General features: G+C 39.4%; 1 protein-coding gene across 2 annotated transcripts in view; it reads left to right on the top strand.

The window, feature by feature from the left end:
• The first annotated feature begins 1491 nt into the window (after positions 1-1491).
• PTGER3 (prostaglandin E receptor 3) overlaps positions 1492-14512 on the top strand; it is an 80247-nt gene continuing 67226 nt past the window's right edge. For both annotated transcript variants that reach the window (XM_049772058.1, XM_049772057.1), the window contains exon 1: positions 1492-2394. In XM_049772058.1, the coding sequence (XP_049628015.1) occupies positions 1492-2394 (903 nt within the window). The remainder of the gene's footprint in view (positions 2395-14512) is intronic.

The following is a 14512-nucleotide window of genomic DNA, read 5'->3' as shown; positions in this document are numbered from 1 at the left end:
TGTTGCCTGATTGTAAATGAGGGTGTAAGGGGGAAGAGGAAGATTTAAAAGAGATGGTATCTTTTTTTTTTTTTTTTTTTGGTTTTTGGGCCACACCCGTTTGACGCTCAGGGGTTACTCCTGGCTTAGCGCTCAGAAATCGCCTCTGGCTTGGGGGGACCATATGGGGCGCCGGAACGCTAGCGCTTGCAAGGCAGACACCTTACCTCTAGCGCCACCTTCCCGGCCCCTAGAGATGGGATCTTCAAAGATTTCTGTAAATACTGAAAAATGCTTGTGGAAATAAACATTGGCAAAATGTTGCTGGTAATTTAACTTTTCACTAAATTTGTTTTATTTCAAGGCAAAAATTCAATATGATTTGAGCCGTTCATAGAACCTAGTCTTGGTTGTATCAGTAGGAACAAAGGGTGGAAGAGGGCTTGAGACCGGTTTTTTAAAAGCAGGTTTCTCTATCTCTCCACACCTTTCCATCTCCCATAGACAGATGATTTCACTAGTTCAGGTATGCAAGTGATTGCCACCTACTCTAACCTACTTTAGTCCTCGCTGATTTTTAAAGGGGGCAAGTTGTCTGTAGGCATCGGGGATTAAAGGCGGTGGTGATTGGGGCCTCTTAGATCAAAATCGGAAGATTCCTTTAAGTAGGCGAAGTTTACAGTGCTGGTATTTTCCTGGGAGATGGAACAGCATGCATAATCAACAGACACACGTCTGGTCTAGAATTCTGAGCCTACATGCTCGTCACAAAGGATCGTTTCTGCCTAAATTGCAGTGGGGTGATGATGATGCAGGGTCTGCGAACTTCACTTGCCAGAGACACAAAAGAATCCTAGGTAAACTATCTGCCTCTTATTTTAGAGTTGGATGAGGAGGGAGCAGAGACGCTCAGGTTGTTCTTGGCAACTTTTCCGGGGTGAGGGAAGTCTAGTGAGAGATTTTAACCTCTGCCACCCACAAGATCTCTTCTGGCACAGAACTGGAAGACAAGTGGAGCCTGCCTGACCGAGCATCACCCCTTCTTCTGGCCGGGTACAGGGACCTTCGAAAAAGTCTTCCTGGGGATATTATTCTCAGCTCAGGCAGAAAGTGGGAGCCAGCTGTGGTCCTGCAGCAGCAGCCTGGAGGCGCTCGGTGTCTTCTGCATCTCCCTCCCCTTCCACCCCACTCACGCCCACGCCGCAGGCGCCCCGCCCACCTTATAGGCCTTATAGGAGCCCCGGGCCAGCCCCCGCGCGCCCCGGAGCTGGAGGCTTCCCGGTGGGTGCCGCCAAGCCCTGCAGCAGGCTGTGACTGCCTGCCGCGCGGGCACCTAACTCAAGGAGGCAGCGGTGCCATGGAGGGCTGGTGCACCGCCTTTGCCCCAGCCCGGGTCGCCGCCTCTAACGTTCGCTGCCAACCGCATCCCCGGTGCCAGCCCCCGTTGCCGCCGCTGCTGCTGCTGGTGCTGCTGCTTTCCAGGCTCGAGTCCTCCGTCACCTCGAAAGCAACATGAAGGAAACACGGGGTCCCGGGGGCAGCTTCCCCTTCTGCACGCGCCTCAACCACTCTTCCCCCGACATGTGGGCCCAGAACGGGTCCCCCTCCTCCGAGGCGTGGGGCAACCTGACGCGTGCGCCCGGGCGCGGGGAGAACTGCGGCTCCGTGTCCGTCGCCTTCCCGATCACCATGCTGCTCACGGGCTTCGTGGGCAACGCGCTGGCCATGCTGCTGGTGTCGCGGAGCTACCGGCGTCGGGAGAGCAAGCGCAAGAAGTCGTTCCTGCTGTGCATCGGCTGGCTGGCGCTCACCGACCTGGTGGGGCAGCTCCTCACCAGCCCCGTGGTCATCGTCGTGTACCTGTCCAAACAGCGCTGGGAGCAGCTCGACCCGTCGGGCAGGCTGTGCACTTTCTTCGGCCTCACCATGACCGTCTTCGGGCTGTCGTCGCTCTTCATCGCCAGCGCCATGGCCGTGGAGAGGGCGCTGGCCATCCGCGCGCCGCACTGGTACGCGAGCCACATGAAGACGCGCGCCACGCGCGTGGTGCTGCTGGCCGTGTGGCTGGCCGTGCTGGCCTTCGCGCTGCTGCCCGTGGTGGGCGTGGGTCAGTACACCATCCAGTGGCCCGGGACCTGGTGCTTCATCAGCACCGGGGGAAGGGGCAACGGCACCAGCTCTCCGCACCACTGGGGCAACTTGTTCTTTGCCTCCACCTTTGCCTTCTTGGGGCTCTTGGCGCTGGCTGTCACCTTCGCGTGCAATCTGGCCACCATCAAGGCCCTGGTGTCCCGCTGTCGAGCCAAGGCCACAGCGTCGCAGTCCAGCGCCCAGTGGGGACGGATCACTACCGAGACGGCCATCCAGCTCATGGGGATCATGTGCGTGCTGTCTGTCTGCTGGTCTCCCTTGCTGGTAGGTAGCTGCCAAGCCAGGGGAAGAACAGGGTGGGTGTGCGTGCATGCCAGCCAGAGGAGTCTCTCTAGAGAGGGAGGGGTGCCTTTGCAGCTCCAGAGCCTTTACTGGCCAGGAGCAGCTTTGCTTGGAATTCAAAGTTGACTTTCCTCACTTGATGAGCACTTTTGTAAGTGCCATTCAACTCTGGTTGTGAAAGCAAGGCACAGAGGGCTCTTGGGAGGAAGATACCCAAGTATCTTTATATTTCTATATGCACACACACACACACACACACACACACACACACACACACACACACACACTCACTCACTTTTGTTTGGTTTTGGTGAAAGTTTTTTATTGAAACTTTTCTAGAAAGATGTGAGGGAAGAGAAAGACAAGTACCTGTTGGAAAGTGAACACGGGCTTCTTCTGAGTGGGAAAGACACATAGACAAGCACATGCGATAAGCATTCGAGAGAGAACACAGACTTGTTACCTGTGACTATTTGTTATTCACTTCCTATATGTGGAATCAATCTGCATCTGTTCGTGTCTTAATTAATTTCAATCAGCTACCTACTCTCCAGATCCATTCACATAACAATCCAGTTTATTTTTGTTTCTGGGTATACTGGGAGCAGCATGGCATGAGCAAGCAGTGTTGTTACTTTTCTTCTCATTTCGAATATCTTTCAAATGCCGGGTCATGATCGATTTGCAGAAGTAATCTGCCACCTGAGGATCAGCTCAACTCTCTTGCCCCTTCTGAGCCACTACACATTCTCCCTGAGCAGCTTGAAGCCCTTTGCAGGTTCACTCTTGATTTGGTGGCAGGATAGTCCAGAGAGTCTTGGCACTTCTCTAGGCCCTGTAAGATCTTGGACCAACAGTCAGGGGGAACCTTCAAATCTAGTAACTCCCTGGATCAGCCATTGCCTGCCCTTTTGACAGCAATGCAGGGCTGGGGGCAATGTTAATCCTGGGTTGGGTGGTGGCAGTTTCAATTTTCTCCAGCTTTTGACAAGAACACATATCCAGGAAACAAACTATGTTTCTAAGAGCTTGGCTTACACTGGCTACCAGTTTTTCCATTATTGCACTTTTCAATGTTTTCTTCTGTGACTCTTCTAGCTAGAGATTGCTTGGGACAGGGCCGTTTACTAATTAATTTCTGGTGAATTAGGTCCCAGGTTACCAAGCCTAACATTTCATGTTACACAAAGAAGGACCTGACCACTTTCTAGGTTTCAACTGGTTATATATCAGATCTAGAAATGTATTAGGCAATTGTTTAAAAACTTGAAGGCTCAAGAACCCACCCAGAAGGGTTTTATGTTGTTATTGCCAATTTTGGTTACAGTAAAGCAACACTTTACAGTAATGGACTTCCAAACATAGTACTTGCTATTTTAACCATTTTTAAATGGTTAAATTTAAATTCAGTGGCTGTAAGAACACTGATATTGGATACCAGATATAGCTCCATTTCTTAATTTTTTTATTTATTTTTGAAATTTTATTTAATGACCATGTTTTACAATATATTAATGACAAGGTTTCATGCATATAGCCTTCTTAAACCACATTTGCCACTGGAGTGTCTCTTCTCTTCCACCACCATTGTCTCAGTGTCCTCTCCCCTCATGTTCCCACGATGGTAAAATGATGGTAAAAATCAGTTCTGTAGACCAGTTCTCAGGTTTTGTTATATGTAACTATTTGTTATTCCCTTCCTATTTGTGGTATCATCTGTATTTGTTCGTTTCTTTTTTTTTTGTTTGTTTTATTTTGTTTTGTTATTTTGTTTTTTGTTTTTGGGTCACACCCAGCTTTGCTCAGGGATTACTCCTGGCTCTGCACTCAGAAATCGCCCCTGGCAGGCACGGGGGACCATATGGGATGCCGGGATTTGAACCACAGTCCTTCTGCATGGAAGGCAAACGCCCTACCTTCATGCTATCTCTTCGGCTCCTGTATCATTTCTTAATTAACTTTATTCAGCTAGATACTCTCAGGATCCATCCACATGACAGGATACTGAATTATTTTGTGTTTTCTTATAGCTAAGAAGTATTTATTATGCATATATTCCATAATCTCTTAATCTTGTCATATGTTCTTAGCTAGGTATCATTTTAAATCTCTAGCTTTTAAGAATAAAATAACAGTTCCTTTTCCCTCTTACATTTATTTGACAAAACAGGCATTGCAAAAATACCTGTATTGAAATGATACCATGGATTTAGAACCAAAGTGTTGACTTCAGAGCAGTGACATAAAGTGAAAAGGAGGGTCATGTTGGGCTCTAACTGCTCACAAGTTGCAGTCTGGTCACGATTTCAGGGCCTAGAATGTCAGCCAGTGTCACCAGCATGATATCAAACTAGCACTGATTTTAGACATACTCACTTTGTGATTGAGAAATAAAATCTGGAGATGATCTCCCAGTATAAAAGAAAAAAATTCTAAATGTTAAATAGTCCTAAAATGTAGTCACTAGTATTACATTAAAGACTGCATATCTGAATTTTTCACACTTGTTATTTTATTTTATTTTGTTTTTGTTTTTGTTTTTGGGCCGCACCCCGCATTGCTCAGGGGTTACTCCTGGCTGTCTGCTCAGAAATAGCTCCTGGCAGGCACGGGGGACCATATGGGACACTGGGATTCGAACCAACCACTTTTGGTCCTGGATAAGGTGCTTGCAAAGCAAACGCCGCTGTGCTATCTCTCCAGGCCCTCACACTTGTTATTTTAATCCCACATTTTTTAGTTCGTTTTACTCACACATTCTATATATGAAAAAAAAACTCACTAGAGTAATTTAAATAAATGGTTGCCCATAACTGTTCAGATAGGCAGGGGTTTTGTAAATAGAAAAAAATTAATATATAAAATATAAAATTAATATAAACTTACTTTTATCCTGAAACTTTTGATTTGGATATTTGAGCACGAGGTAATGAAGAGGAATTTAGAGTATTTATGAAAATTATTGTGCTTTTTAGGATGTCCAAGATCATTCTTTGAATACCGTTTGGAACTAGTTTTTATTTAAGTTAAATGAGCATTGTCATTCAAATAATATTTTTATTAGTTTGTGATCAGATACTTTATTGGTGTCAATACTTTTGCTTGTCTAAATACATCTGAGAACATATTACAGTTAGCATTTTAAGAAATCAACCTGTAAGCAAACTAAAGAGGAGAAATTCATGGTTTTCAAAATAGACACTTTTTAAACTGAAGGAAATTATTCTATCTTCTGTTTTGTACATTGCTGAAATGAAATCTCCAGATATCTTCAGAAGAATCTACAGTACAAAGTTGGAATTATTTCAAAGGAAAGGAACTGGCAAAATTGCTTTCTTAATAAATTAGCGAATCATAAGAATAAAAACACTAGAACATAGTAAATTTATTTTCCTGTATTAATGCAAAAGTCAGAGATTATTCTCTCTCTCTCTCTCTTTTTTTTTTTTTTTTTTTTTTTTGGTTTTTGGGTCACACCCCTGGCAGCACTCAGGAGTTACTCCTGGCTCTATGCTCAGAAATCGCCCCTGGCAGGCACCAGGTACCATATGGGATGGGATGCCAGGATTCAAACCACCATCCTTATGCATGAAAGGCAAATGCTTTATCTCCATGGTATCTTTTTCAAAAATAATTTTATGTCTTTTTTTCTCTCTTATTCTAGTAAAATATTTTGTGTATTAGCTTTTGTTGAGTTGGAAATAGGATACATTTTATTATTTATGAAAATAAATAATTCAAACACCAAATGACTAGAAAGACACTAAATATCTTATCTCTGAAGGCAATTTCAAATATTAAATTATAACACTCAGAAAACTTTCAATGGAGATTTACTACATTAATAAAATGTGCCAAACTCTATCAAGTCCAACTACATGATAGCCATAAATGTTTGTCTAAGTGCAATAAACATCTTTGTTTTTCTTTTAACATAAAAAATGTATTTATTTGGGTGTCCATACCCAATAGAACTCAAGATTTATTCCTGGCTCTGTGCACAGGGATAACACCTAAAATGCCTTGGAACTCAGAGAACCATATGGGATATAAAGAATCAAAGTGGGGATGGCCCATGCAAGGTCCCAACTTTAAATTTTTTTCTAAAGCTTTGGCAAAATTTGTGAATTTAAGTGAGAATTTACTTAATATTAAGTGAAAATTATATATTAATATATATATTAATTATATATATTATATATTATATATAATAATATATAATATATATATTAAGTGATGTTACATAATAATCACCAGTTCTTTGTAACTTTACGTGAGACATCAAAGTTTGTTGGAATTAGCTGTTTGTCTCAGTACTGCAATCCATTTGATGCTTTATTAGCAGTATTTTTTTAATTTTATTTTATTGAAACAATTTTGATCTACAGAGTTCTTCATAGTTGAATTTCAGATATACAGTGAGCCATTCCCACAACCAGTGTCAACCTTTCTCCTCCAATAGACCCAGAGTGCATCCTACCCCACCACCCTCAGCACCCTGGCTCTATAACAGGACCCTTTTAGTTTAAATTGTTAAAGTTTAGGTCCCTTGGCTTGATGTTTAGTTCTGTCCTTATTTATTTCCCTGCCAATACATCCAAGACCACTTGCTATTAGCATTTTATTATTTATGAGCTACACTCATCAAAATGTTCAGTTATTTTTTTGACATGATAGCCAAGTTTTCAAAAAGAAGGAATAACTTAAGGGTATGGTTCAAAATAAGCCGTGAATACATTTTATACTTTCATAAAACATAGCACTTCTCAAACAGGTGGAAGTTGGCTACTAATGTAGTGATCCTAAAAACAGTAAATAAAATAACTTAAAAATGAGGTTTAAAAAATAGCTCTCATTGGCTTTCATCTTGAATCCTCAAGTTCCCTACCCAATAGCCACAAATATAAACAGAAAACTTCAATTAAAGAAGATATTTCTGGGCCGGAGAGATAGCATGAAGGTAAGGTGTTTGCCTTCCATGCAAAAGGTCATTGGTTCAAATCCTGGCATCCCATATGGTCCCCCAAGCCTGCCAGGAGTGATTTCTGAGCATGGAGCCAGGAGTAACCCCTGAGCACTGCCAGGTGTGACCCAAAAATCAAAAAGAGAAAAAAAAAGAAGATAATGTTGCTGTATTTAGACATATGAAACTTGTTTTACATATAACTATATATGATAAATATATGTGATAGTAATTTTGTTCATGTAATGTTGTTTAGTAGCATAAATGAGTATACAATTTTTGCTCATATGGCTTTTGCTCTTTCTGTTCAGAATATTGCTACAAGAAAAATGATTACACATATCAATTGACATTGTGGGAAATATTCTATAATTTCTTATAAAAATTGAGATTATTTTGGAGCAGGATTGATAGTATAGTAGATAGTGCAGCCAACCTGGGTTTCATCCCCAGCACTCTATGTCATCTCCCAAGCCTTCCAGAATGATTCCTGAGCTCAGAGCCAAGAATAACCTACCAACTCAAACACTGCTAATTTTGGTCAAAAAATAAACAAAACAAAACAAAAATATAGAATTGAGATGATTCAGTGGTTTCTAGTTCTTTTATACTTTCTTATAATACAATTTAGGTATCATAAGAAAAAAGTTATTGAATAGACTTACTCAAAATTAGCCTGGGAGAAGCTGGGGAAAGAGCTCAGTTTGTTGAATTCTCTCTCCCACTTATTTGCATAAAGGAGGCTTTGGTTTAATTCCTAAGACCACATGGTTTTTCAGCACTGTAGGGAGAAACCTCTGAACATAGAACCAGGAGTAATTCCTGAGCACTTCCAGGTTTGTCCCAAGGGCCATAACTCAAGTTGTAAAGTGCATACCTAACACATGATAGGTGCTGAATTTTGTACCCAGTATAGCATGCCACACTTCCAAGTACAGCATAAATCCAACTTGAGCATCAATTTGTGGCCCCTAAAAAACAAGTAAATGGACAAAATGATAGCAAAACCAAACCAAAACAAAACTACAGGGCATGTGGTCATTATAGCAAAAGGGATAATCAGAGAAAAGGGTAGTGAATGGACATGGTGCAGGGATATTGGTATTTTGATAGTGGTTTTGTATAATAATACACACTTTGGGTTTTTTTGGGGGGATGTATGGGACTGTGGGAGGACATTCAGTGATGTTCAGGGCTTACTCTTGGTGCTGTGTTCATAGATGACTCCAGCAGTGATCGGGAAATATATATAGTTCTGAGAATCAAATTAGTGTTAACTATATGAAAGGCAAGTGCCTTAACCCTTCTATTCTCTCTTAGATCAGTAGCATGGGCTATGAAGAGTGATATGATTTTAACTGACAAAGCTTCCCATGTTATTTGCCAATTATCTCCTTTGCAGATAAAAATGAGTCTCAGTTGCCACTCCATTCCTGCACACACACCACTTGGAAATTTTCCTTCTTAAATGAACAAAGAGAAAACATCCTCCAATTGTACTAAGGCTACTACTGCCCTGTCTCCATTGTGCCAGTGCCCCTTCTTCCCAGTGGTGGTTGTGTTCTCTACTGTAGAAAGACTTTTTATAGCTCTGTATATAAAAATATAAATGAATGTGGGCCACAGAGAGAGCACAGTGGCTAGACTACCTGCCTTAAATGTGGCCAGCCCTAGTTTGATTCCCATGTTTTATCCATTATAATCTTCTGAACACTACCAGGAGTGATCTCTGAGCATAGATTCAGGACTAAATCATGGGCATAGCTGGGCACAGTCCCCCCAAAGATGTATATATATTTATACACACATGTATATATATAATCACAACTTTAAGATATCAAAAATGTATCATTTAATTATGATTCTTTTTGAAAAGCAAAACTGCCACATTTGTGAATGAAACAAGTAAAGACCAGTACCTGATGTGATGTAATAAATGGTTTTGTCTCTATATTTGCTGGAGTAAGCTTCTAGGATGAAGGGTCAAGCATTGCTTGGCATTGAAACTGAGAGGAGTTTGGCCCAGGAAGCCAGCTTGAATAAACTAGAGCCTGTTCACTGGTGTCTTGGGAGAAATGGCTTCTTGGAAAGGTTCCTGGGGTCAAAATGAAGGAGCTAGAATGAAAGCAGAATGAGGAATATTCTCTGCCAGTATCTCTATTTGTGTTTTGTTTTGTTTTACTAGGGGAGAAAGATTTTTTAAAAAGCTTGGTAGAACTTTCATGTGAGTATATTTGGGGAGGAGATGTGAAAAAGTGAGATCAGTTACTGTTTTTATGGATAGTTAAAGCCTAGGGGTAGCACAATGAGAAAGGATGAGTCAGAGAAGAAAAAAGTTAGTGACATTGTTTAGGAAATAGTAGTGATAATAGTAATGGAGTGATTAGCTCAACAAATTTTCATACCAATATTCTAGGTCCTATTCATTGTGCTAAGAATTTTTACATGCATTGCATCTTAATCCACATTTACTTAATATGGTATCAAACCAACAACTCAAGTACAAAAAATATTTGAAACATATTTCTGATTCAGTGCATATGACTCAGTATATTTTCAGTTTGTCGTTGTTGTCTGTTTGCTTGTTTAGCAATTTAGGACAGAAATTCTAGTCTTAGTAGCCACTCTAACATAGATTTCTAACGTGAAGAGGTAAAACTGCTAATATCTAAGATTTTTTTTAAATTTATATTATTCTTAGTTTCTCTTTCTTGGAAAATCCTGATTCAATGAACCAGTAAGGGAGATTTGGAAGTGGAACTGTGTGCAAAATTATTTATAGTAAGAGGAGAGCTCCTGAGTGATAAGGGCTTTTGAACACTATATACATAGTGGTGGTGGATTATTTAAATGATATCATCAGAGGCCAATATAAAAAAATGAATGACATAAAATAGAGCTAACAAATTAAATATGTTTTATTATGAGTTTATCAGAGAGAGCCAAGAATTAAACAGTTCTTAAATCATGATATTTGAAGAAATTCAGATGGCCCAGAATTGTGACTTATTGGCCTTTCTCTTTTAAAAAGAACAACAAAGGTATATAATTAAATTATGAAAGTTTCCATAGGTTTGGTTTTCTGAGAATTATAGTCATGAATATGTGCAAAAAGCATTTGTAACAAGGCAGGAGCAAGAACACAGTGGGTAGATATTTGCTTTGCATGCAGCCGACCCTGGTTCGATCCTCGGTATTCCATATGGTTCCCTGAACTGGTCAGGAGTAATTTCTGAACACAGAGCCAGGGTTACCTGTGAGTGCCTCTGAGTGTGGCCTAAAGACTGAAAAAAAAAAATATTTATAACAGATTGATTTATCTGGGTAATGATGAGTAATAATGAGTCTCATAGATCAATTTTCAGGAAATCCTCCCTAATGTCCCCTTACATTTGTGCAGTGTTTTTATAATCCATTGGTTTTCATTTCTCTTGTTTGCATCCCATTCACAAGTCTAAAATCAACATTATAATGTCAAGTTCCAGAACTTCCTCAGTTCCTTTTCATAGAAGTGAATAAGAGTTTGTATTTTAGTTACCATCATATTCCTTTTTGTTTTATATATTTTTTTTCTGATTTATTTATACACAACATTTAATGGAATCACCATGAGATACACAGTTACAAAGTTGTTCATGACTGAATTTCTGTCATAAAATGTCCAACACCTTTCACCAGTGCACATTTCCCTCCACCAGTTTCCTCATTTTCCCTCCCACCTTTTCCTTTACCCTCTCCTCTGCCTGCCTCTTTTTCTTCTCTTTCTCTCTGCCCCCAAGGCCTGTCAGTATAACAGGCCATTTAAGTTTAGATGTTAAAGTTAAGGCCTCTTGGTTTTATTGTCATTGACTTTGGCTTGGATATTTAGTTTTGTCCTTTTTGTTTACTTTTAATTAAAAAATTTATTTAAGCATCATGATTACAAACATGTTTGTAGTTGGGTTTCAGTCATGAAAAAGTACACTCCCCTTCACCAGTGCAACTTTCCTTCCACCAATGTCCCCATTCCCCCTGTCTATCTTCTATTTCTCTCACTCACTACCATTGTAATGATAATTGTTGTTGTAGTTATTCTCTGACTTTGCTCACCAATCTTTGTGGTAACTCCATCAATGCACCTGAGACCACTTTGCCTCTAGCCCCCATCCTCTTTTTTTTTCTCAATATGAGGTAAAATAAAATAATTCATGTTCTAAGGTTCTTTGAAAAAGGTGGGAGCCCCTACTAGAAGATAAAAATAAAATTAAATAAAAGGGGGGTTGCAGTTTGTTTGTTTTTGCATAGGCACAGCAAATGTTGGGGGAAATTAGAAAGGAAATACACTTGGCCTAAAAAAAAACAGGGTGTCCCTACCCATGAAGCATCCTGCCTTAAGACCAACTACAGGCTCAAGAAATTGGACATATTCTTTGTTTCTGTTCTGTTAATTCAGAACATGTCTTAGCCTCAGACTATCCTCTTAGCCATTCAACAATAGTTGCCAAACAACCAAACACTTTGGATTGACAAATTTTTTTTTTTTTTTTTTTTTTTTTGGTTTTTGGGCCACACCCGGCGGTGCTCAGGGGTTACTCCTGGCTGTCTGCTCAGAAATAGTTCCTGGCAGGCACAGGAGCCATATGGGACACCGGGATTCGAACCAACCACCTTTGGTCCTGGATCGGCTGCTTGCAAGGCAAACACCGCTGTGCTATCTCTCCGGGCCCTTTTTTTTTTTTTTTTTTTTTGGGATTGACAAAAATCTTAAACCAGAATTCATTTTGTTAAAGAAGCCTTCTCATTGTATGGGTGTATGATTTTACCCTTTAATCCCATTAGTAGCACATACCCAATAATCCCCTATCAAAGTTTTAGCCACTCTTTATTAGTCAATTAGGTAATTGACTTTTTGTTCTTCTGACACCAGGTAAAATATTTGTCTTGTGCATTGGATATTCTCCAACCCTGGAACTATCATTATTGATAGCTGTTGAAGATATGCTCAAAATACGCTTATTAATTGAATAGCCTTCTAACAACATCAAAAGACAGTCTGAAAAAAAGACAGTCTGATATCATCACATAAATAATTAGATAATTTAAGCAACTCACTTGATAGCTTTGTGAACTACTTGTGTGCGTGCACAGAAAGTCTGAAAACTCCTACTGAGATCCATTTCACAGAATTAGTGTGTGTTTGAAAAATAATCAAGAGTGTTTTTTACATCTTAGGAATCCTACAGTGATGTTTCACTAAATAATGTTGACTTCTTATGATCAGATACACCTTTCTCCCAAGCCACTAGAGAAAAGAGACAAGTGATGTTTCACAGCTTAATCAGTTAAGATTTACTAAGGGGCAGGGAGGGATATGATGGAATATGTGACTTTTAAAAAAAACAAAATAAAATAAATGATAAACCGCATACACATAAATTTTTATAAGGTACTATAATTCATCCCTCCTACTCTCTCCTGCATTCTTTCAGCCTTGGAATCCTTTTTCCCTAACAGTTGCCAGTTAACTCTAAATCTGAAAAGTGCTGGATTGAATCTTCCCTTTCTCTTTAAATCTGAAGGTGCATTTCCTCTCTGGTACACTGAAAAACTCTGCATCAGGACTAGAATGCATCCTTTTTTTGTTTTGTTTGTTGGATTTGTTTTGGACCATACCCAGAAATGCTTGTGGATTACTCTTGGCAGGTTATGGGGACCATATGGATGCCAAGGATCAAACTTGGGTCAGTGCATGTAAGGCAAACACCCTACCCACTGTGCTACCTCCAGCTCATACATACTCTCTCTTTTTATCAAAGTGTTTTCTTGAATTTTTGTGACCTGTCTTCACATAAATGTTGAAAGGAATTAAGTGTACATTCAATTACTACAAACTTCATAAGGGTAGAGCCTAAACCTTAGTTGCCCTTAGTTAGTCCCAGATGATGAGAAATCTTGAAACTTATCACAATCTCTACCTCAAACATAGTCCAAAATTGAGTTCACACAACCTTTAATCAGATCAAAGTGTGAGAAGCAGAGTTTAACCAGGTTCTGAAAAGTCAATAATGCTATTTGCAATATATAATAGCACAAAGTATTTTTTTTCATCCAGTGTCTGTCCCAGACATTATCTTAGGCAGGATTTATAAGTAGGATATTTAAATGGTTGATACTGGAACTTATTCACTATCTATGTGTTTTTTTTAACTACTACTAATTTTTTATGATAGCATTTGAAGAAGAATAAATACAAAAATAAAAGATAGTGACAGAAAAGGAAGTGGATACTTGACTTTCCATACTTCAATGCTATTAGAAAAAAAGTAAATTAATGATTAGTTTAGGTAAGTCATGTAAGTACAAGATAAATCCTATGCTAAGGAGCATTTCTAGTTTACAAGTCTTGTTTGGTAACACTACAAAAGTAAAACAAACACAAATAAAAACATAATAGGAAGATCATTGATTTTAACCTTTATTGATGCTTCCAACACCAGGTATAATTTAAAAATATTATTCTTAATAATTTTTTTACAATTACCAAAGGGGTTAATTTACATTGTTGTGCCTCTTTCTGAATATTTTTCATTTTCTGTGATTCAGACTATGGTACTATTCATAAACACTTGAAGATATATATATATATGTATATATATATATATAGCTAACATGTAAAATGATGAGATTATATCAAACAAAATGAAATTGTGGAGAACACACAAGACTTACAATGGGGCTTTCATTGCACTCTTGATATCAAGTTTTCTCACTCCCTTGTTTGGTCAAGTATCATGTACATGTACATTTATGTCTAAATATATTTAGGTATTCTCAAATAGACGAGGACAGTGTGTCAACAACTTTATAGCTAGTGAGTACTAAAGATTCCTCTGTTTACTGAGATAACTGGAAGAGGTTGAAGAAGCTTATGAGAACATGTCAAGAATAAGCTACTGGAGGAGTGAAGAGCTAAATTGTAGTTTTGGTCTTTCCATCACATGATAGAAGTAACTTTATTTTTCTGTTTAGCCATTTCCTTATCAATTAGAGAAAACAATGATCAACTCTAACCTTCTTTTCAGTTCTAACTTCCTATGATTCAAAATATATCAAATCATCCCTGTTGGACATATTCTATTATATACAAGAAGGAGGGGC

Source organism: Suncus etruscus, chromosome 4, assembly GCF_024139225.1.
Source record: "Suncus etruscus isolate mSunEtr1 chromosome 4, mSunEtr1.pri.cur, whole genome shotgun sequence".
NCBI lineage: Eukaryota > Metazoa > Chordata > Mammalia > Eulipotyphla > Soricidae > Suncus > Suncus etruscus.
Note: the sequence above shows the minus strand (reverse complement) of the source record. Positions and strands in the feature narration are given on the sequence as shown.